Source organism: Planococcus citri, chromosome 4, assembly GCF_950023065.1.
Source record: "Planococcus citri chromosome 4, ihPlaCitr1.1, whole genome shotgun sequence".
Classification (NCBI taxonomy): domain Eukaryota; kingdom Metazoa; phylum Arthropoda; class Insecta; order Hemiptera; family Pseudococcidae; genus Planococcus; species Planococcus citri.
In genome coordinates, this window is record NC_088680.1 from 63,379,897 (window position 1) to 63,401,783 (window position 21,887).

Here is a 21,887-nt window from a genome sequence, read left to right on the forward strand (position 1 = left end):
CCGTGTGGCCATGAGATACTTAGGTATTTTACCTCAGCTAGAAGAGGGGCACGATTATGCTTTATGTAAACCACGAAATGGACAACCGTTCAAAATACCTTACCTACGTGAGGACGAATATAGGGACGCCTTGTCCGTCTACCATTGTGAAGTTGAACCACAATACATGCACGAAATGGTGCACAACTTACACAGAAAATCGGGATACCTCGACCAAGAGCTATTCGATGAGCAATTCAAGGCTCAACAGCTCTATAAAAAGAATATGAAGAATGACTTAAACAACCTCGTTCTCAAGGGTAAAATTACCGCGAAAGAGGCAGACGATGCCTATAAAGAAGTTGAAGGCTACTGTGACATTTTCAGCAACTCGCCAGGTCGCTATGTTGGCGAAAGAGTCAACTTCAAGTTTGACATTGACCCAAAACTGGGTCCTTGGAGAGGTGAAAAATTCCGTCCTTCGCAGAAGATCATGGAAGCCTTGAGAAAGACGATCGCAAAAATGTTGCGAGAAGGTATAATAAGGCCCTCACGGTCAAAATACATTAATACGATGGCGCCGGTCATAAAAAAGAACGGTGACATTCGGTTGTGTTTAGATGCCGACGAACTCAATAAAAAACTACAACAAGTGCTTACAGAACCGAACCCGGTTGAATGGATCATCTTTGAAAACAAAGGTGATGAATTATTTTGCACTCTCGATTTTACTGCCGGTTTCTGGCAGCTGGTTCTCGACGAGGCATCGCGTCAATACACCGCATTCCAAGTATGCGGACAAGTTTATGAGTTTTGTCGATTACCGTACGGTTTGAAAATATCAAGTGGCGAGTTCGTTCACATGATAAATCAGGTGATTCCTGACATGAAAGGAGTGACTAAGTTTGTTGACGACGTCAAGGTGTCTGGTGCAACATTTAGAGAGACTTTAGATCGTCTGAAAGAAGTATTCGAAGCAATTCGAAAGAATGGTTTAAAATTAAACCCTAACAAGACGCAATTTTTCCGCGAATACGCGGAACATTTGGGCTTCATTATTTCAAAAGATGAAGTTGCCAAACAGAGTGAGAAAATAAAGAAATTTATGGAATTTGTTGAAAAACACACGAAGAAAGGGAAATTTGCACTAAAAACGGTGAAAGAAATTCTCACTCTGGTAGGACTGACCGGTCTTTATAGGAATTTTATTCCTAATTATATGCAAATTTTGCGACCTATCTATGACCTTACCAAGGGTAATGAAGACAAGGTCGTTTGGGGCAAGGAGCAAGAAAAAGCTTTTGAGCAATTGAAAGCTGAGTACTGCAAAGATTTCAAACTGAAACCACCGCCTCAAGATGGTGATTTGTATCTTGATACGTACGTATCCGAAGATGCAATGAACGCTGTGTTATTCTACATAGATAAGGTATCGAAAGAGAAGCATATCTGCTTATTTGTATCGAAACTTTTCGAAACACATCAGAAGAATTTCACGCTTTTCGACCGTGAAATGATGACACTGGTGCAAGTTTTGAAGAAAGTTCAAATGTGGGTCATTGGACGAAAAATTCACGTTCGGAAAAATTTATTGGCGATCGCTAATAGGTATAGAGAGATGGCGCAAACACATCGTAAAGCTGCTCATTGGATTACTTGGTTCAATTGTTTCGATCTACAATGGACTATGGATAAATCCAATAAGCACTTGTACAGTGTAAAAGCGCCAGAATTGGAATTAAAGAATTTTTCGACCGAAATACCACCTTTGGAAGTGTTATTTGTTGAAGAAAATATCACGATACTTCATAATCGTCTGAACGATATTCCTAAGTTCCAAAACGGAGATGAAAAATGTGAAGCGATCATGAAGATTTTAACTACGCATTATCCGGAAACGGACAAAAAAGAAATTGAAATAAAAAAGCGTAAAGCTAAGAAATTCGCGATTAAAGATACGCTCGTATATGAAAATTCAGGAGAAGAAATGGACTTGGATGATGAGGAGGTCAACGACCTCACACCTATCAAGAAACCTATGTTAATGAAAAGGCTAGATAACGGCTCGCTGGTACCCTACCTACCAGACACCCTATTCTACGATACGGTAGACTACCTGCATTATGCATATGGCCATTTGGGCGCAGCTAAGTTGGAAATGATATTTCGTCGTATGTATTATCATCCCAACTCTATGCACTACATACGCGAAATATGTAATACGTGCATTGTGTGCAAAGTAAATAAAAATTACACCAACCACAAGGTCTTAGAATACGGACAAATAGAGGCGTACGCCATAGGCGATGTTTTGTCAGTTGACATTTTTGGACCAATTCCGGCAATCGAAGGATACCCTAAATTTTTACTGGTGGTAAAAGACATTTTTACCGGTAAAACTTGGATCCAAACAATGTGTCATACGCGACAAAAGGATGTCTGCAACGCAATGCAAACCGTCCTTGCGGACATCGAACGTCGTGACGTAACCGTCAAAAAAGTAATTACCGATAATGGTACTCAATTCATAAGTGAATCTTGGTACAAGCTACTTGAGCATAATGACATCAAGGTAGCCCATACCAATGCCTACAACCCGCAATCGTCTTCGGTCGAACGTACGATGCGAGTAATCGGTGATAAGCTGAGGGTGAAATTGAATAAAATTCATAACCCTCATAAACCCCATACGGGATGGCAAGGCTTTATTGGAGAAATCCAAATTGAAATAAATAATACACCTACGTCATTCGGATTCACCCCGAACGAGGCATGGGGCATGGTAGATGCTATAAATGCGAAAATGCCTCATAAACGAAAGAAATTCGATTTTACCCATAAATTAATCGAATTGAAAGAGAATTTGAGCAAAATTAAAGCTCCTTCAATCCCTTTATCGGAATGCTTTACGAAGAAATTAGACCCTACGGTCGACTTAATTTTAGATCCAGACGGATACGCCCGCGTAACCGCCGACGGCGCGTGTTCGAAGAATGGAGACGCGGACGCGGTAGCGGGGATTGGAATCTGCTTTGCACCAGATTCATTGAGAAATGTATCCGATCGGATATCACCTACTGAAGATTTCCAACTGTCGAATAATTTTGCTGAATTGTCAGCCATTATTCAAGCATTGGAAATTTTAAAATTTAATGACGTGAAAAAAGTTAAACTTTTTTCAGATTCGAATTACGTCATTAAGGCTCTGAACCATACGGTTAACGTGTGGTTGAAAAACAAGTGGCTTAACGCCAGGAAAAAACCTGTCCACCACAAGAAGCTTTTTGAGCAAATTTTGGAATTGAAAAAATCGTTCGATTTCATTGAATTTCACCACGTCTACGCACGTAAATACGAATACACGAACGTGATAGCGGATCACTTGGCCAAAAAAGCTGTCTACACGATTGAACTGGCGAAATTCCAAATCGATAAAATGACTGACCGTCAAATAATTGAAACTTATATTCGGGAAAGAAGACGATTAAAAAAGATCGAAGAGGAGTACAAGTTCAACAAGGAGCACAAGGATCCAGACACGCTTAAGGAAGGAGATATGGTTTTGCTCACAAATCATAAATTGTCTAGTTCGGACAAGCAAACCGCGAAAAAATTGTACCAAAAGCGTATTGGTCCATTTAAGATTCTCAAACGAGCAGGTACCAACTCGTACCTACTTGAACCAACCGACGGTTCAAACGTGAATCGCATTGCGAACGTTAGACAACTGACGTTGTTTTTAAAAAAGGCTGAAATTTCAGAAATGGAAAAAGATCCCTGCCTACGTTCGTGGCTTGATAAACGTACGTTAGAGAAGAAAATTTCTGATTTTTTGAATGACCATAAAATTGAAACCAACAACGACGAATCATCGGAGGAGGATGAATTAGAAATGGTCGAAAAAATTCAAAAAATCAAGGTTCCAAGATCGGACAAAAATGATGAAAATACCAAAAACGCCACGAAGGTAATTTTGTCAAAATTAGAAAAAATCGCGCGAGATCAAAGACAAGCCGCTCGAGCTAAGAAACGTTCGGAGTACCTAGCTAGTAAAGCTGGCACTAGTAGTGAAGAGCCAATATACGAAGAATTGGACACACCTGTGAAGAAGAAGAAGAAAAAGAAGAAAAAGAAAAAGGAAAATACTTCGAACGAAGTACCTGTCATAGATCTAACCACGGATGACAAGGAGAAAGATGCTGCGAATGAAGAACCAAAGGAAAAGAAAACTCGAAGATCTGAACGTCTCGCAGCTACCGCCCTTCGAATGGGACAACGGTTAATTTTGAAAAAGAATGCCAAAACGGTAAACCAAATTAAAATACTTGATAATGAACAAAAATTCTACGGCAAGTATTACGGTACTGATCCAGATCCAAAAACTGAATACGAAGATGACCATTCGGTATCAGTTAGCGAAAGCGAAAGTGACTCGTCTGAATTGTCTTCGGACGAAGAAAACTCACTGGAATTCATATTAAATAATTCGCCAAACAACTCTGATACGGAGAAAAATGATAAGAAAGGTAAAAAAGCAAAATCGAAGATTAAAAAATTGGCGCTTTGGTTGATGGGTTCGAACAAAAAAGATTAGAATTAGCCAATTCAGCGACGCTCGTCGTTCTATCATTCGTATTCACCCGCACCCTCTCGCTACTTTTCGTACCGATCTCGTAAAATTCCAGGAAATTTTGCGAGAATCAGCCGTTCAGTTTTGGAAACATCACGCGTCATCTATCGATTGAAAGGCTATTATGTTGTGTAGATCAGTATCGAAAGGACGTAATTGTGCGTAACCAGAGCTAACGTGGCTATTTTTATTATTTAGCGCCTGATGCGGTGAAGTATAAGTTCGCGAGAAACCAGTACATGTGCGGTAATATAGTTTAATGTAAGATAAGTGCGTACGTATAATTATACAAGTACCTTACGGTGATAAAAAAACAGTGCTATTGGCAATTTCAACGATCGCAATGGATAACAATCGACCATTCCCATACCTGGCTCCCGCATTACGCAGACGTCGACCCTGGAACCTACGATTTGGGTATGTTACCGTTCGGATACGATTAAACGGAATGGTCCATGATCATATTATACCGGATGCGATTAGCGTTAACGTACGAGCTAGAGGACGAGCATGCACAAGAAGATTTTCCCGAATTGATCTACGAAACATGATCCGCGAGCTGTTCCATCAAGATCTATTGTTCGATTTTGACTATAATCCAATAGAGCTAATCATCATGGAGATTCACAATTTCTACTTCGCGAATGGTGATCGATTATTGGTAATTCGCAGAGAAAGCCGTACGGCACGGGTACGCATACCCATAACAGTCGTCGATGACTTCCTCGATACTTTCGGCTTTATCCCGGCGGAATTTATGTAAGTTTTAAGATGTTTAGATTAAGTAGGATACGTACGTACCACCTAGTATTAAGTCAAGATGTACCTGATTTCTGATTTTTTTCGATTTTTCGTTTCGAATAAAATAATTAATGTACACACGTATAGACTTCTTTATTTTACTTAAAGTACAATAAATGAACAAATTGACACACGTACAAAGCCAGAGAATAACTACTGTAACAGGTAAGTGAAATTGATTCTCTTGAATATCGCAATCGTGAAATATCACATCACTCTAGATCGGAGAATATTTTGCTAAGCAAAATTCGAATGTGCGTTCGTACGATTATCAAACCAAAATTTTGATAAATCAACCAATGTGCCAGTAGTTCGATTAAGTGCGTTCTCGCAAAGCATAATATTTCGAGCGTATAAGGGAGGCAGCGTGCGTATATCGAGTACTGTAAATTGATGTAAAGTGATCGCGTTTATAATATTACCGTACGGTTAATTTACGAGTGTTTTGCTACGCAATCTTTCTACGTTCGTGCGATGGCTCAGGAGCCGATTTTCCCCGGATTAGATCCGGCGCTTGCGGCCATTCGACCGCCAGAAATGCGACCACCGTTCCGATCGATCTTCTTACAATTCCAGCGACCTCGACACGCAGTACAACGACGCCCGCGTATCGTAGTAACAGTCGCTGCCAATGAGCGGAATATAATACGCTTCCTCCATATCAACGACTTCGACCAACGGCTAAATGAGCTAATTTTTCAAAATCTAACAGATTTCGCGTACGGAAACTCAGCAATCGTTATCGAATTTCACCAACATTTTAATGAAGAAGGTGCGCAGCTGATCATTGCGAGGCGAAGAGATCGTACGACAAGGGTCTATCGACCAATGGCGATCATAGACGAGTTCCTGCAGCTATTAAGATTAAATTACGCGGATTTTGCGTAAAATTTGAAGTTTTATACACTCGAAAAAGTAAGAACTCGTCCGGTAACTGTTTATAGGTAACTTGTACCTCGGTATTTAATTTTAAGATGTAAAATTTCTCAACGAATAAAACTGTACGGATAGTCCAGCGATATACGTATACGTATTACTTGTCCATGCCTACCAGGGCAAAACAAATAGGAACTATGTTCGAACAAATAGGTAAAAGCTTACATAAGAATCAACAAAATTATAGGAAGGGCAAACGTGGCAACAGGGGATAAAATTAACAGACTCAAAAATGAGTAAAAATTTAACGAAATGCTTCGAATAGAATATCACCAACGTGATAAGAGTTTAAAAATAAACTTGGTAACTATTATCTGAACAGATATGGGTAAGTATCAATTGTATTGAAACATTTTTCTCTACAGGTGGTATTACAGTTATGATACGAACGCAAGATGCACCTATGTGCAAATAACCGAAAGGTAAGTACTTTACAATTATACCTAGCTCGGGAAAATACGTAGAAACGAATGATTGAAAAATCTAAACATGTACGAAAACGTACACATTTTTTTGATTTACTATTTTAAAAACCTGAAACGCTCGTTCCGCCTCACACTAACCTACTCACACCTCACTCAAATTACTCGTACAGTTTCACTCCTGAAAACACATAAAAAACATCGTATATTTGAGACAGAAATAGGTGAGTTGAATAGAGAAGGCGAAGAAATAGGTAGGTACCTACTTGCCTTGAAATAATACATAAGAAATGCCAGTTAGAAACGTACGTTTCTTTTTTCTAACTCCACGCCCACCAAAGTGACTAATTACCATAAAAAGGTTCATTTTTTGCTGCAAATTACTCAAACACTCATCGTACGATGAATACAAACCTTTTTCGGTAACAATTCATCGACCATTAAAATGGTAATTAATGCATCGTTCGATGCCCTGCTCAGCGAAAAACAACCACGTGCGTTGACCCAAACATGTTTTCTACACACGTGATGACAGCGAATAGGTTCGTACGAACAATATAACACATCTCAGGGGTCGGTTTCAAGGCTAAAATTACAATCAAATTCCTTTCAAAGGACCAAATATTCACTAGCGTGACAACTACGGATTTATTACCTATAAAAAATCAACTTGAAACCGAATAAGATATCCAAAAGACCGCTTCCTAGTGCGTAATAAAATGAAACAATACGCACATTGCACGAACGTGCTTCTTCTGCTTTTCGTAGAAATTTGACTACGCCGCTTGGTCGCCACCAACCAGTCACCTAAGGGAGGGAGAAGGGCAGTTTTTGCGTTAGCAGCTCATTTCTGTCTACTGATATGATTATTCTCTTCTAGTCGCTCGTGTTATCATCATGCTTACGCTGGAAGAATGCGAAACGTTATCGCGCATTTTACTGATAATCAAAGAAATACTTGCTCTCGTTCGAGAGATGCTTTCCACCCTCCTCTAAATTATATTTATACAAAAAAGGCATCGAGCGACGCGCGCAGACGGATTCGAATTACTATCTATTGCACATATTGTAATCGGTTCCATTATATTCCTGTCTACCGCCCGGCTACAGTTCGATCTTTACGTTTTTAAAATTATCATTGTATTTTTTATGTATGTTATTATCGTGTGTGAACGTTTTGCGAAGTATCAGTGTTCGATGAATCGAGTATTTTATTACCATTCTTGTAAATTGCGCGAATAATATGAATTTTTTGTGCGTACATTACGTGTTATATGTGTAAATACTGCGAGTACGATAATCCTCTAGTGTCGGTGTGTCGCGAATTATATATCTACGAACTCAGAGTGTTCGACATCTCGGGTACGTGTGTACGATTCGTGGAAAAACTTTACCGATCGCGAGTGAATTCAACCATGGCCGACGACCAAATTACGGTAATCTTGTGCTCCAAATGTCACAAACCGATTTTCGACCCAAACCAACGAGTAAATCATGATAATTTACCGACGCTGGCCGCCACGCGCTGCCACGCTTTTCACCCGTTTTGCCTTAGCCAAATGCGAGGTGAGTCGATGGCTTCCGACGAAAATGGCAATTTTGTATTATGCCCAGAGCTGAATTGTAACCGAGCGATAAGGCCACTCGACGCGAACTTCATTAGTCCGGCAACCGATCAAATCGCCGCAGCTCCAATTGCCCGTCCGGACCCACAAATTGAACTCGACGCGGCCCGCCAACGAATTTCGAGGTATGAATACATCATGGAAAATTATCGCGAATCGGTGCAAGATAGAGATGCGACGATTCGCCGCTTACAAAATCAATTGCAGCACCAGCGAGAAGTCAATCGCCAACTACGTAACGAGAACGCTACGCTCGTAAATCGTAACCAAGCTACCAGGCCGCCGCGAGTCAATGTAGCCAGTCGCAATATGCCTAATCGTAACGCAGCTGTTACTAGTACCACCGATCAGCGACGTGTATCCACGACTTCGACGACTTCGACGAATACCGATACGACTCCGGCAAATACCGCCACAAACGCGGTGACGACTTCGACGACCAACGCCACGAACGTGACATCGCCGACACCTGGTATGTCTTCTGGAAACGTAGCGACCGTACGGCCTTTCGATAATGCTACGTCTCACCGCCGACCTACGAATTCGCACGCTGCTGCCGCATTGTCCAACTACGAATACGATACGCCGATGCGAGATCTACCCCAATATAATGCAGATGGATCGATCGCAACCATGGGCTTCCGACCCCTTCGATCTGGTCCAGCGCCAAGCAACGACAGATACGAGGCGATTCCACCTACCGCACGCAATCCAACGAGCAAATTCATCACCGAGCCTGCGAAACCTGCCGAGAAACAAAGACCGCATTGCATGGCAAATCTTTCGAAAAGCCACAATCGTTTCTACAAAAAATTCAAGATCGACTCCAAAATGCTCAAGCCATTCTATCCGCTCAACGCCCTACCTCACGAGTTTACGACACTTGGCGTATTCGTCGGCGAAAATGACGCGAGATCGGCGGTCGCCGCACAAGACGTGTTATTGGCTGGTGATGGATTTGTGCTAGGTGTAGCTGAATGGATTATGTACCAACGCGATATACGCGAATACATGCATCCCGGTCTGTATGGACGCGAGATTCGTATTCGAGAATTCATCAGCACGCTCGCAAGTTTCAAACGGCTACCGCCTCGCCTCATCATCTCCATTGGTAATCTTGATGCGTTCGATAATTTCGACAGCGAAGAATTCAAAGAACTATTTCGCAGATTAATCAAGATTTGCCGCGACCGCGGAGTGCGTGAAATTTACGCTGTGCCAATTATTCAACACGCGGAGCAAGATGAAACTGTATACGCTTCGGTCATGTCAGTGTTTGAGGTGAACTACAGCACCATGCTCGGCGGACGCTACGCATTGATCGACCCTTATCCGTGGTTCGTGAACTACACCCCGACAGTAGGTGAACGACCTCCCATGTACACGATACAGGAACATGAGGAGTTCGCGGTATGGATACGGCACACGTTCATTCCGCCAACCAACGATGCCAGCGAGGCAATACGTCAACGGTATCGAGAACCCGAAAATCTTCTTCGCAACCCGACGGCAGAATCGCAGTCCGAAAATGAATCTTCGTCGACGACTGACAACCGCCAGCTGACGCATGGCCCAGCTTCGACGTCGCGCGACGCTCAGCCGCACCAGGCCGTCAACGATTTGACTGAAGACGATGCCCAACCTGGCCCATCGACGAAAGCCGCACACACCGAGAGTTGGGTAAACCTTACCGCCGGCCAAGACTCCGAAAACCATACCAACGACGACGTTTCAACGGCCGAAGAAAAAATTGACGAAAGCGAAGGTTTTTCGGGCGTTCGAGCGAACGAACAGGAAGCACGGCCACCAACGCCTCAACCGGATAACAACGACGATGCCGATAACGATTCTGTCGATTCCAAACTCCATATTGACGAGGACATGAAATCGCTATCTACCACGGTCTCAGAGCTGAGCGACGATGAAAATCAGCAAGCTGAAAATACTGGAAAAACCGACGGCGATGCGACAACCGCTCCAAATCTAACCACGGACGAAGAAATGCTCGAATAAGGTTCGTTTGTACAATTTATCAATTTCAAACTAACAGCATGATATTGACGTACGTCATTGTTATTGCTTACGTTTGCATGGTACTATGAAGCTCATGCTGGAAAAATGTAGACCAGAAACAAAATTGAAAAAGAGGAATTGTCCCATCTCTATTCAAAATCAATACTCGTACGAGTAATTTTGCATCGATCTTTTGGTAATAAATTTTAAAAATTTGGCAAATAATAACTCTTATCGATGCGACATGTCCTATTAATTAATCAAAATCTCTATCGTTCAGTTTGAAATTGATAAATTCATCGTCGTGTTCGTGAATAACCCCAATTATGACGTATAGACTTTGTCTAAAATTCTCTCGATTCGTGACCTATGTAAATATTTTATACCGATCCATGACATATGCTTAATAAGCAAATTATTCATTAATTTTTACTTTGTTATGTAGTTGTTTGAGTTAAAATTAAGCAAAATCAAGATTTTTTTTTTTTTTGGAGAGGTTATTACTTTGGCATTAGTTGTAAGGCGTACGTATGTACCACATTTAGAGTCTTAGGACTAAATATAACCTCGAAGATTTGTTTATTGTTTTTCAACAAGTAGTACCCATTTTTATATTTTTTTTATATTTTTTTTTTTTTTTTCTTTCTTTTTAGTATCATGTTATGTTTGTACTTTACGTTATAATTTTTCTACACGTTCGAGGTGGTATAACAGTTCGTGTATGAATTCAGTGATTTTTTTTTTTACGCTATGTCTACGTAAGTAGCATTTCTTTGTCTTAACGACCTTATTTTTTATCGTTGATTATTTTCCCTATGTTTAATTTCAAAGACTGAAATTTTAAGACTGAGTGTCTAAATTAGTTAACGAAATAGTATTGATATTTATTTTTATTTTTTCTCAATAAACAATAATCAGTATTGACAGTGCATGTTGTAATAGTACAATAAATAAAGAAGTACAAACTTATTTTTAATTCGCACATTTTTTCTTCCTAAACGTTGCACTTAATCGTAAGAATGAATACGAACGTAAATACAAACCGGCTCGGAGGCATTAATGACCCATAAACCTGAAACATAAAAATAGAAACAATTGTGTTAGTATACAAGGTGTATAATTACGAGCCTAGTTTAAATCCAAATTTAATATTTTTTTTTTTTGATTATTATTCACAGTAGTTATATCGAAATAATAGCAATAGTTGGTAACCGGTTCTCACCTGTTTTGGACATGTTGACTTGGACATCGAACTCGCAGCTACGTACGTAGCTCTTATTCGCTTCATCGTTCAGAGCTCAGACGGCTTATCTTCAATCGATCCATATTCTCACCTTTTTGGACGGATATCTGAAACAAAAAAGGATCGTATTATTGCTAACTGGCAACCTTTTCGATGTCGTGTATTCTAGGCTAGAGCTAGGTAGTTACGTGTATTTGTTGAGTACATTGGATTTCGAGTAATCGATCTCTGGTGGCTCAGTGGGTCACGTACGTGCCTGCGTCGACACCTAGGGTGCACTGTGGTTCCAAATTTGAGAATTTTCTTTTTTCTTCTCTGCTCACCAATTTCTCATCCGAGAAACTCATGGGGGGCAGCAGGGTCCGTACGGACAGTGTTATCATTAAGTCATGTCTATGTCTCACACCGTGATTTCCTCTGCTGGGAACTTAGCTCGCTGAGTCATAGCTGAGTAAACCTCGGAGGGCATATGTTAGACGGATATGCCTTAATGGTAACACGTATGTGTATAAACAGGTAATTTAACCCTTCCAGCACCGTTCGGTGATGTGGTTGGTAACAATGAGTGGTCAAGGTGTCAAATGAGCCTTCCAGCTTCTTTGGCAACTGGACCAACTTGTAGTTCGAATCCGCGAGTATACGAGTTGCCAAGTTAATATGTCCTTAATTCTTTAGAGCTCCGGCCCTAGGTTTAAAGTGTTTTTGTATATTTTATAATTTAGTAATAATTTAGTAGTGTTAACGTAATTTGTAATTCCCCCCGAATAATCGTTGTGTTGAACCCTTTGAAGTGCTCCGAGTCGGTTTTAAGTTGTCTTTATTGACAAATACATTCGTTTACACGAACTTTGCGTATGATAATTTATTGTGTTCGGTAGTGTACTGTAAAACCCATAGCCGAGGTAAGTAATTAGCTTTATTACAATTACACTAGTACATCTCCGTATCCGATTACCTGCTTATTCGAGTAGGTAATTAGTCAGTAGGTATCGAATATACGAACGTATATTTAGTAGGTACCTACGACACAATATTATTTTATCAAAATCATGACCACATTTCGGCCTTACATATTATTATTGATCAAAAAACTCAAAAAAAAATTGAAAAAAATGTTTGTTTTTCCCTCCTAACATAATCCATATTTTTTGACACTTGTCGATCGTGACCTAATTTCAGGCGCAAAAGTCTTGAACAATGTTTAAAAACATCTTGCGCAGTTCGCAAGATCAACCGACTTTGCTCTAAATATACCCCAGTAATTTACCAACATTTATCTCAGTAATTTACCAGACATTACTTAAAAATTTACCAATTTATCAAAATGCGCGGAAGTACCCAAATTTACCGATTTAATGAATACGAAAAGTCGAAAACATCGACAAAATAAAATAGTCAATCATAAGTAGCCATCATATTACACTTTTATGAAATTGATTTTCAAATAAAAATTAGCGTACTTATGAAGACGTAACCGTCATATTACAAGTGGAATAATATATCAGGAAAATTGTTGACAAAAAACAAAATTATTACCGAAATTTACCAATTTACCAAAATTTAGCTATTTACCAAAATTTACCAATTTACCAAAATTTACCAATTTACCTATTTACCGAAATTTACCCATTTACTGAAATTTACCTATTTACTGAAATTTACCTATTAACCAAAATTTACCTATTTACCGAAATTTACCAATTTACCAATTTACCAAAATTTACCAATTTACCAAAATTTACCGATTTACCAAAATTTACCTATTTACCAAAATTTACCAATTTACCAAAATTTACCAATTTACCTAAATTTACCGATTTACCAAAATTTAGAGGTTTTTAATGGCTTAATTTTTATCCAGAATTGAAATTTAGCTATTTACTGAAATTTACCTTACCAAAATTTACCAATTTACCAAAATTTACCAATTTACTAAAATTTACGAATTTATCAAAATTTATCAATTTACCAAAATTTACCATTTTACCAAAATCTACCAATTTACTAAATTACCAAAATTTACCAATTTACCAAAATTTACCAATTTACCTAAATTTACCGATTTACCAAAATTTAGAGGTTTTTAATGGCTTAATTTTTATCCAGAATTGAAATTTAGCTATTTACTGAAATTTACCTTACCAAAATTTACCAATTTACCAAAATTCACCAATTTACCAAAATTTACCAATTTACTAAAATTTACGAATTTATCAATTTACCAAAATTTACCATTTTACCAAAATTTACCAATTTACTAAAATTTACCAATTTACCAAAATTTACCGATTTACCAAAATTTACCGATTTACCAAAATTTACAAATTTACCAAAACTTACGAATTTACCCAAATTTATCAATTTACCAAAATTTACCACTTTACCAAAATTTACGAATTTACCAAAAATTACCCCAGCAATTTACTAACATTTACCTCAGTAATTTACCAGACATTACCCACTAATTTACCAATTTTCCATTTTACCAAAAATTACCCCAGCAATTTACCAACATTCACCTCAGTAATTTACGAGACATTTCCTCACTAATTTACCAATTTTTTACCGAATTTTAATTACCCCAGTAATTTACTGTCAAAGGTTTTTACCAATTTACCAAACTTTACCAATTTACCAAAAATTACCCAAGCAATTTACCAAAATTTTCGACCAACTTTAATTACGAGTAATTCACCAAAAATAACTAATCATTTTATTTACTAAAAATTACTATTAACAAAAAAAAAAAATTATCAAAATTTACTGGCTATTTACCAAAAACTTAATGTTTTTTGTTAAAACAAAAATTACACTAGAAATTTTTGAAAAATTTTGATTTTTTATGGCAAAAAAATTTTGGACGGATAAAATTAACAAAAAAATTAACAAAAAAATCAACAAAAAATTTTCTCCTCTTGACTCGCGCGGGATTCGAACACCCGACCTTCGGCGTACCAATCTGCAACCTACACACCCTAACCACCCCATCTGTTTGTTGGGGGTGAGCCGTTTGCGAGATATAAGGGTTTACACAAATTTCTGCTTATCCATAACGTTGAAACACACTTAAACGTTCATATCTCGTAAACGGCTGAACCGATTTCGACCAAATTAAAAATCCTGCTTATCAGTTTAAAAGTGAATTTTCAATCAAATTGCAAATCCCTCCCCCCCCCAACCCCACGAAAAAAAATGAAACCAAATTTAGATTTATGAAAAAATGTTCAATTTGCTATTAGTTGATTTTTCGTCAATTTAATGCAATTTTTGAACTGTTTTGGGAACTTTAAATTCTGGGAGAACCTTCAATTTTAGGTATGCTTAGGCTTAGGTTGTTGGATAGATTTTTAAAAAATGAGCAAAATGTTTGACCAGGGGACCGAGAGCTTCCCTCGTCCGTTTTATAAAATCAGAACTTAAATAAATATCCCAATTCCCCAAGTAATACCTAGACCTACAATAGTCAATGAATCCAGCACAACTATTCGTTTACTTACTTAATCGATTAACCGCTATGTGAACCTACTATAGGTACTATTGTAAACACAGTATACAACGCAATGCTGCAACGTTTAAAACTTTCGAATATTGACCACTTTAACACGATCTACAGATCTGACGAGTTGAGAAAAAAATAAAACAAACCGATAAATCGTATCAGCTTGACAAGATTACATTGTAAATCTTGCCATAGATACTCATCAACATGTAAAATTTTCGCACGATTAAACACCATCATCGCGCGGAGCAGCATCAAATTAGTCGTCATTTACCTACAGCTACAGAAGAAAAGTGAAACGTACAGACTCGAAAATTTCAACCAACCTCTTGTGAACTGGCCACAAAGCTATGGAAAAAAGCCGAATTAAAATATATGACATTGTAAGTTTTATAAAACAAGAAAGCAAATTGTTCCATGTTCCATGTTGCTTAAAAATGATACCGCGAATAAAAATCATACCAGAATTAGCGTCAGTAGATATACGAGAAATTGTTATTAGAATGTTGCGGCCAAGGATCGTTATCAATGTAAGTATATGCATTGATAACCGGATATAATCAACGCGCCAAACTAGTTTTTATTTTATAACATTTGTACATGTTGGAGATAATTTTATTTTTTTTAGGTAAATTCTGCATTTGTGATTTCATCCAAAAAAATAAAAAATAAAACCGTGAGACAATATATTTCACTACCTATTAAATACTGGATTATAGACCGTTCTCGATGAAAGTATACCTACACGTTGTTATAGAAGTCCATACTTGTAGATCTAGCTCTATAGCTGGTGAGTATATTGGTACGTACAATTTCACCAGCAACACAACGACCACCAAAATTCAATAGCTCAGTGGAGAATTTCGCTAATTATCACCAATCGAGGATATAGCACGATTTAGACAAGTCTTGCCTTACCTACCATAGAGAAATACGTATACACGAAATCCACATTATTATTAGGTTATCTTTTTTTATTTTATTTTATTGTTACGACCAGAGAGTAAAATTCTTCAACAAATTAATTGCTGTAGGTACAATACGATGCTCTAATTGAGAACCAGGCGTATAAAAGCGTCGCTAATTAACGCCGTATATACTTTCGCAAGTTTTTATCGAATATTTTCATCGGCTGGCGTCTATAAATGTCGTTTACCTACCTATTCTAAAATCGAATAAAATAAATTTTGTTTATCGTTTGTTTTCATTATAGACAAGAGTGATAAAGTAATAGAAATGATGCCGACACCGATGTTGATGATGAAGGTAAAATTATACCTGAATATGTGGTGTAGAAAAAATGGTAGCTAGGATAGACTATACCTAGGTATAGGTAGGTATACGAAGACTTTCAATGAATCACGTGAGTTGGAGCTTTCTCGATAATTTTTTCTCGTTATCGTTGAAAAAATAGCATAAATCGTGGTTTTCTGTACACCTTCGAGACACATTCTTGGATGTTGCGGCGGTTCGATGTGTATTCACACAGTATTAAATATTTTTCTAATTAATCATCGTCATCGTCGCTCGTCGGCGTCTTCGCAGTCGTCGTCGTCGTCGTAGTCGGTGGCAGCCAGCATAACGTTGCAAAACTCAACAATGCCTCTTCAAACTGGTTAAAAGCAGAGGTTCAATGGATCGCGACCAGTTTGCAATGGACGAGTGTAGATATAGGATTCGATTTTCAATTATTTCGCCGGAGTTTAAAATCTTCCCATGAGTGAAAAGGAAGGTAGGTACGTAGGTAGGTATACAGGTAACTATATAATGAGGGAATGGTCAGAAGTCATGGTTGCTGATTGGAATACAATTCTGTTGATCGATTATGGATGGAAGAAATGGGATGATTTTTAAAATAAATATACTCTGAAATAGAAGGAAATTCTTTCGTGATTCTCAATTCTGAGGCAACACCCACCAAGCAAACGAAAATTGATTCCTCCCCCCCCCCCGATCTTCTGAGACAACTTTTTCACAAAAATGACTTCCTACTAAGAACATTTTAAAGCAAACTTGCCGAAAAATTGATCTTACTAGCGAAATGGCGACCATTTTGATTGACAGGTCAACCGAAATCGCAAAATTTTGCTTTGCAACATCGACATTTTTTTGATTTTTGGGGAATTTCTGAAAATCAAGGAAATTCAAGTCAAAAATGAGAAAAAAATCAAAATTTTTCTAAATTGACTTGGAAAGCTGAAATTTGAAATATAACCTATTTTCAACCAGCCAAATCGATTGGAAACAGTTTCAACCAGTTTTCAGCAGTTCTGGAGCCTCCAGCATGACCTTGAAAATCCGAAATTCGGAGAATTTCAACTTACACACGCTATTAAATCGACTGCTGGTAAGTTTAAGTCATTTTGGAGGCTCCAGCAACTATTTAAAAATTCTTGGAGCCTCCAGGAGATTTTTGAAACTTGAAATTTCCACTAAATAAAGCTGAAATTCATTTCGTGAACTAATTTCAAAACCCTATGAAGTCTACTGCAGGTGAATTTTAAATCGTTTTGAAGCTTCCAGCGACTTTTTGAAAATTACTGGAGTCTCCAGCAGATTTTTCAATGCTCGAAACTTCCATAAAATTTTATCAACTGAAATTTATTCCGTGAACTAATTTCAGTACCCTGTGAAGTCGACTGCAGGTGAATTTCAAATCTTTTTGGAGCTTCCAGCGACTTTTTGGAAATTACTGGGCCTCCAGCAGGTTTTTTGATGCTTGAAACTTCCATAAAATTTTACCAACAGAAATTTATTTCGTAAACTAATTTCAATACGCTATGATGTCGACTGCAGGTGAATTTCAAATCGTTTTTGAGCTTCCAGCGACTTTTTGGAAATTACTGGAGTCTTCAACAGATTTTTCAATGCTAGAAACTTCCATACAATTTTACCAATCTAAATTTATTTCGTGAACTAATTTCAGTACCCTGCGAAGTCGACTGCAGGTGAATTTCAAATCGTTTTGGAGCTTCCAGCGACGTTTTTGGAAATTATTGGAGCCTCCAGCAGGTTTTTCGATGCTTGAAACTTTCATAAAACTTTACCAACCGAAATTTATTTCATGAACTAATTTCAATACCCTGTGAAGTCGACTTCAGGTCAATTTCAAGTCATTTTGGAGCCTCCAGCGACTTTTTGGAAATTACTGGAGTCTCCAGCAGATTTTTCAATGCTCGAAACTTCTATAAAATTTTACCAACCGAAATTTATTTCGTGAACTAATTTCAATACGCTATGATGTCGACTGCAGGTGAATTTCAAATCGTTTTTGAGCTTCCAGCGAATTTTTGGAAATTACTGGAGCCTCCAGCAGATTTTTCAATGCTCGAAACTTCCATAAAATTGTACCAACCGAAATTTATTTCGTGAAATAATTTTAGTACCCTATGAAGTCGACTGCAGGTGAATTTCAAATCGTTTTTGAGCTTCCAGCGACTTTTTGGAAATTACTGGAGTCTTCAGCAGATTTTTCATTGCTAGAAACTTCCATACAATTTTACCAATCTAAATTTATTTCGTGAACTAATTTCAATACCCTATGAAGTCGACTGCAGATGAATTTCAAATCGTTTTGGAGCTTCCAGCGACGTTTTTGGAAATTATTGGAGCCTCCAGCAGGTTTTTCGATGCTTGAAACTTTCATAAAACTTTATCAACCGAAATTTATTTCATGAACTAATTTCAATACCCTGTGAAGTCGACTTCAGGTCAATTTCAAGTCATTTTGGAGCCTCCAGCGACTTTTTGGAAATTACTGGAGTCTCCAGCAGATTTTTCAATGCTCGAAACTTCTATAAAATTTTACCAACCGAAATCTATTTCGTGAACTAATTTCAATACGCTATGATGTCGACTGCAGGTGAATTTCAAATCGTTTTTGAGCTTCCAGCGACTTTTTGGAAATTACTGGAGCCTCCAGCAGATTTTTCAATGCTCGAAACTTCCATAAAATTGTACCAACCGAAATTTATTTCGTGAAATAATTTTAGTACCCTATGAAGTCGACTGCAGGTGAATTTCAAATCGTTTTGGAGCTTCCAGCGACCTTTTGGAAATCACTGGAGCCTCCAGCTGGTTTTTCGTTGCTCGAAAATTCCACAAAATTTTACCAACAGAAATTTATTTCGTAAACTAATTTCAATACGCTATGATATCGACTGCAGGTGAATTTCAAATCGTTTTGTAGCTTCCAGCGACTTTTTAGAAATTACTGGAAGATTTTTCAATGCTGAAAACTTCCATAAAATTTCACCAAACACAGTCAGATATCCAAAATTCACACTGCATTTCATTTTCAACACGCTATCGAGTCGATTGCAAGTAGGTACAAGTAATTTTGGAGCATCCAGCAGATTTTTGAAACTTGTAAGGAGGAGTCGCGATAAGGCCATTTTTCGGCACCAGACTTAAAATGTTGTAATAAATGTGCCAAATACGAATCCGTGGTTATTTGATCCAAAATTACCCTTTTTAGGGCTCCAGGGGTTCCCAAATTTGTGAATAATTTTTTTTTTAGGAACCACTGAGTATTATTTTTAAAAACGTTCTTAGCGTAAGTAGGACATCCGTTTAAATCCTATAAACGTTATGCAAGGCGATTTCTATATATTCGACCCTTGGGGCACAAATGGGGAGGGGGGGGTTAGTTTTTGGAAAATTTTGGAACCACTATTTTGAGCCTATCAGTTTATTATTATCTAAAAGACCTCCATCTTACCAAATTTTGAGCTCAATAAAATTTTGCACTGGTACTCAAAAATCCAATTTTCCAATTTTTTGTAATTTATCGATATTTGGGAACCCCTGGAAAACTAGAGAAACCTGCGATTTGCGCCAAACGTAACTTTTTGAGGTATATATTCAATTATCTAGACGAAAAAGTTTAATTAAGTTCCCTGTATTTGTAATTTTCAACCCTTTAATAGAGCCCTCCACTTTAGGCACCCCTAAAAAAGACATTTATGAAGTATTTATTCAAATAAATTGAAGAATTCACATATTTTGAAACACACTAGCAAGTGCTCGATAATTTTTCATTTGGTTTTTTCTGTAACATTCATATTGAGCTTTTTTGGGTCAAATTCTGAGATTTTAATTCATTGAAATCGTGAAAACATGATTTTAACGTTTTTTCGAAGAGTAAAATCTCAGAATGGTAAAATTTTATGGAAATTTTGACCATTGAAAAACCTGCTGGAGGCTACAGTAATTTCCAAAAAGTCGCTGGAGGCTTCAAAACGACTTGAAATCTACCTGCATTAGACTTCATAGCGTATTAAAATTATTTTGGCTTTCCAACTGCATTTTGATGAAATTTTGGCGAAATTTCTAGTTTTAAAAATCTACTGGAGTCTCCAAGAATTTCCAAAAAGTCGATGGAGGCTCAAAAATGACTTAAACTCACCAGCAGTCGATTTAATAGCGTGTTCGAGTTGGAGTGCAGCGTGTATTTCAGATTTACAACTTCATTGGATAAAATTTTGTGGAAATTTCAAATTTCAAAAATCTGCTGGAGGCTCCAGAACTGCTCAAAACGGTTTGAATCCGTTCTCAATCAATTTTTCAGGTCGAAAATAGGACATATCTCAATTTTTAGCTTTCTAGGTCAATTTGGTAAATTTTCGATTTTTTCTCATTTTTGACTTGAATTTGATTTTCAAAAATTCACCAAAAATCGAAAAATGCATCTTAGACTTGAAATTTTGACTGATGATGAATTTTTGTTTGCTTTTTCGATCTAGCTTTGTCCAGTTCAAAAAATTTCGTGCAAGTCCTATGTTGGAAAGCAAAATTTGCGATTTCAGCTGACCTGTCAATCAAAATGGCTGCCATCCTGTTTGTAAAGTCAAATTATTTTGACTAGTTTGTGCCTTAAAATATTCCTTAAGATGTCATATTTATGAAAAAAGTTATTCCAGAGGATCGAGGGGGGATGCAATTATTCCTGTTGTCATATGCCGGACTATCAAGATTACTTTCGTTTAAGAAAAACACTCGTATTATATGTACTATTCAATGTTGCATCTCAGCGATCGTATCTCTTTGATTCAAACACGGGTACCTACAGGTCAGTAAGGTGTACTTATAGGTAAGAAAAGTAGTTATTCTAGATCTCATACAACGTACCTCTACTCCTAATAGTAACCTAATTGACTCTATTCAAATTTCGATTAAACGATAAATTAAAATGTTTCTAATCTTGTCTCATTTTCCATCTGTCCATTGGCTGACATATAAATACGTTTCCATTTTGCTGGAGACTTTTTCAACAACAACAACAACGACAACGCATTCAGCATGCACTATCGCGTAATTAACATCTTTATTCGTCTTCTACGTATACGCAATCTGTTTTTAACATACATTACTTCGTTTCTCTCTGTTAAACCCATTGTCACCAAAAAAAACCATTAAATTATCATTTCTCAAAGATATTTTGGCAATTATAGTCACGAATAAGCAACGATAATTTTTTGCCTTCTTTTTACCATTACCATCCAGCGTACTGGCGTACTTTCGGTTTTACATTTTTACTTTCTTATTTTACGGCAGTTAGGGAAAATGGGTCGAACATACGGGTATAGAACAGAACGTGTAGGACACGTGCTTTTTTGACCGATCAACGATAATTAGTCAATTTTCTATTATTCGCGGTGTGGCTCTTCGGTGTTAATTAGTGATTTTTGTTTTAACGCTTCGCGTTGGTATGCGCATTGCACATCTCACCTGAAGGCTC

At 37.6% G+C, this 21,887-nt stretch overlaps 1 protein-coding gene across 1 annotated transcript; it reads left to right on the forward strand.

Annotated features, from left to right (window-relative positions):
- The first annotated feature begins 8,308 nt into the window (after positions 1-8,308).
- On the forward strand, positions 8,309-10,649 carry LOC135842824 (uncharacterized). The gene has a single exon (XM_065360473.1). It carries the CDS (start codon positions 8,328-8,330, stop codon positions 10,404-10,406), a length of 2,079 nt encoding a protein of 692 aa, XP_065216545.1. The 5' UTR covers positions 8,309-8,327; the 3' UTR covers positions 10,407-10,649.
- The last annotated feature ends 11,238 nt before the right edge of the window (positions 10,650-21,887 follow it).

Bases quoted from the DNA above. Each gene is read 5' to 3' on its own strand.
- LOC135842824 (XM_065360473.1), top strand. From the start codon at position 8,328: ATGCGAGGTGAGTCGATGGCTTCCGACGAAAATGGCAATTTTGTATTA.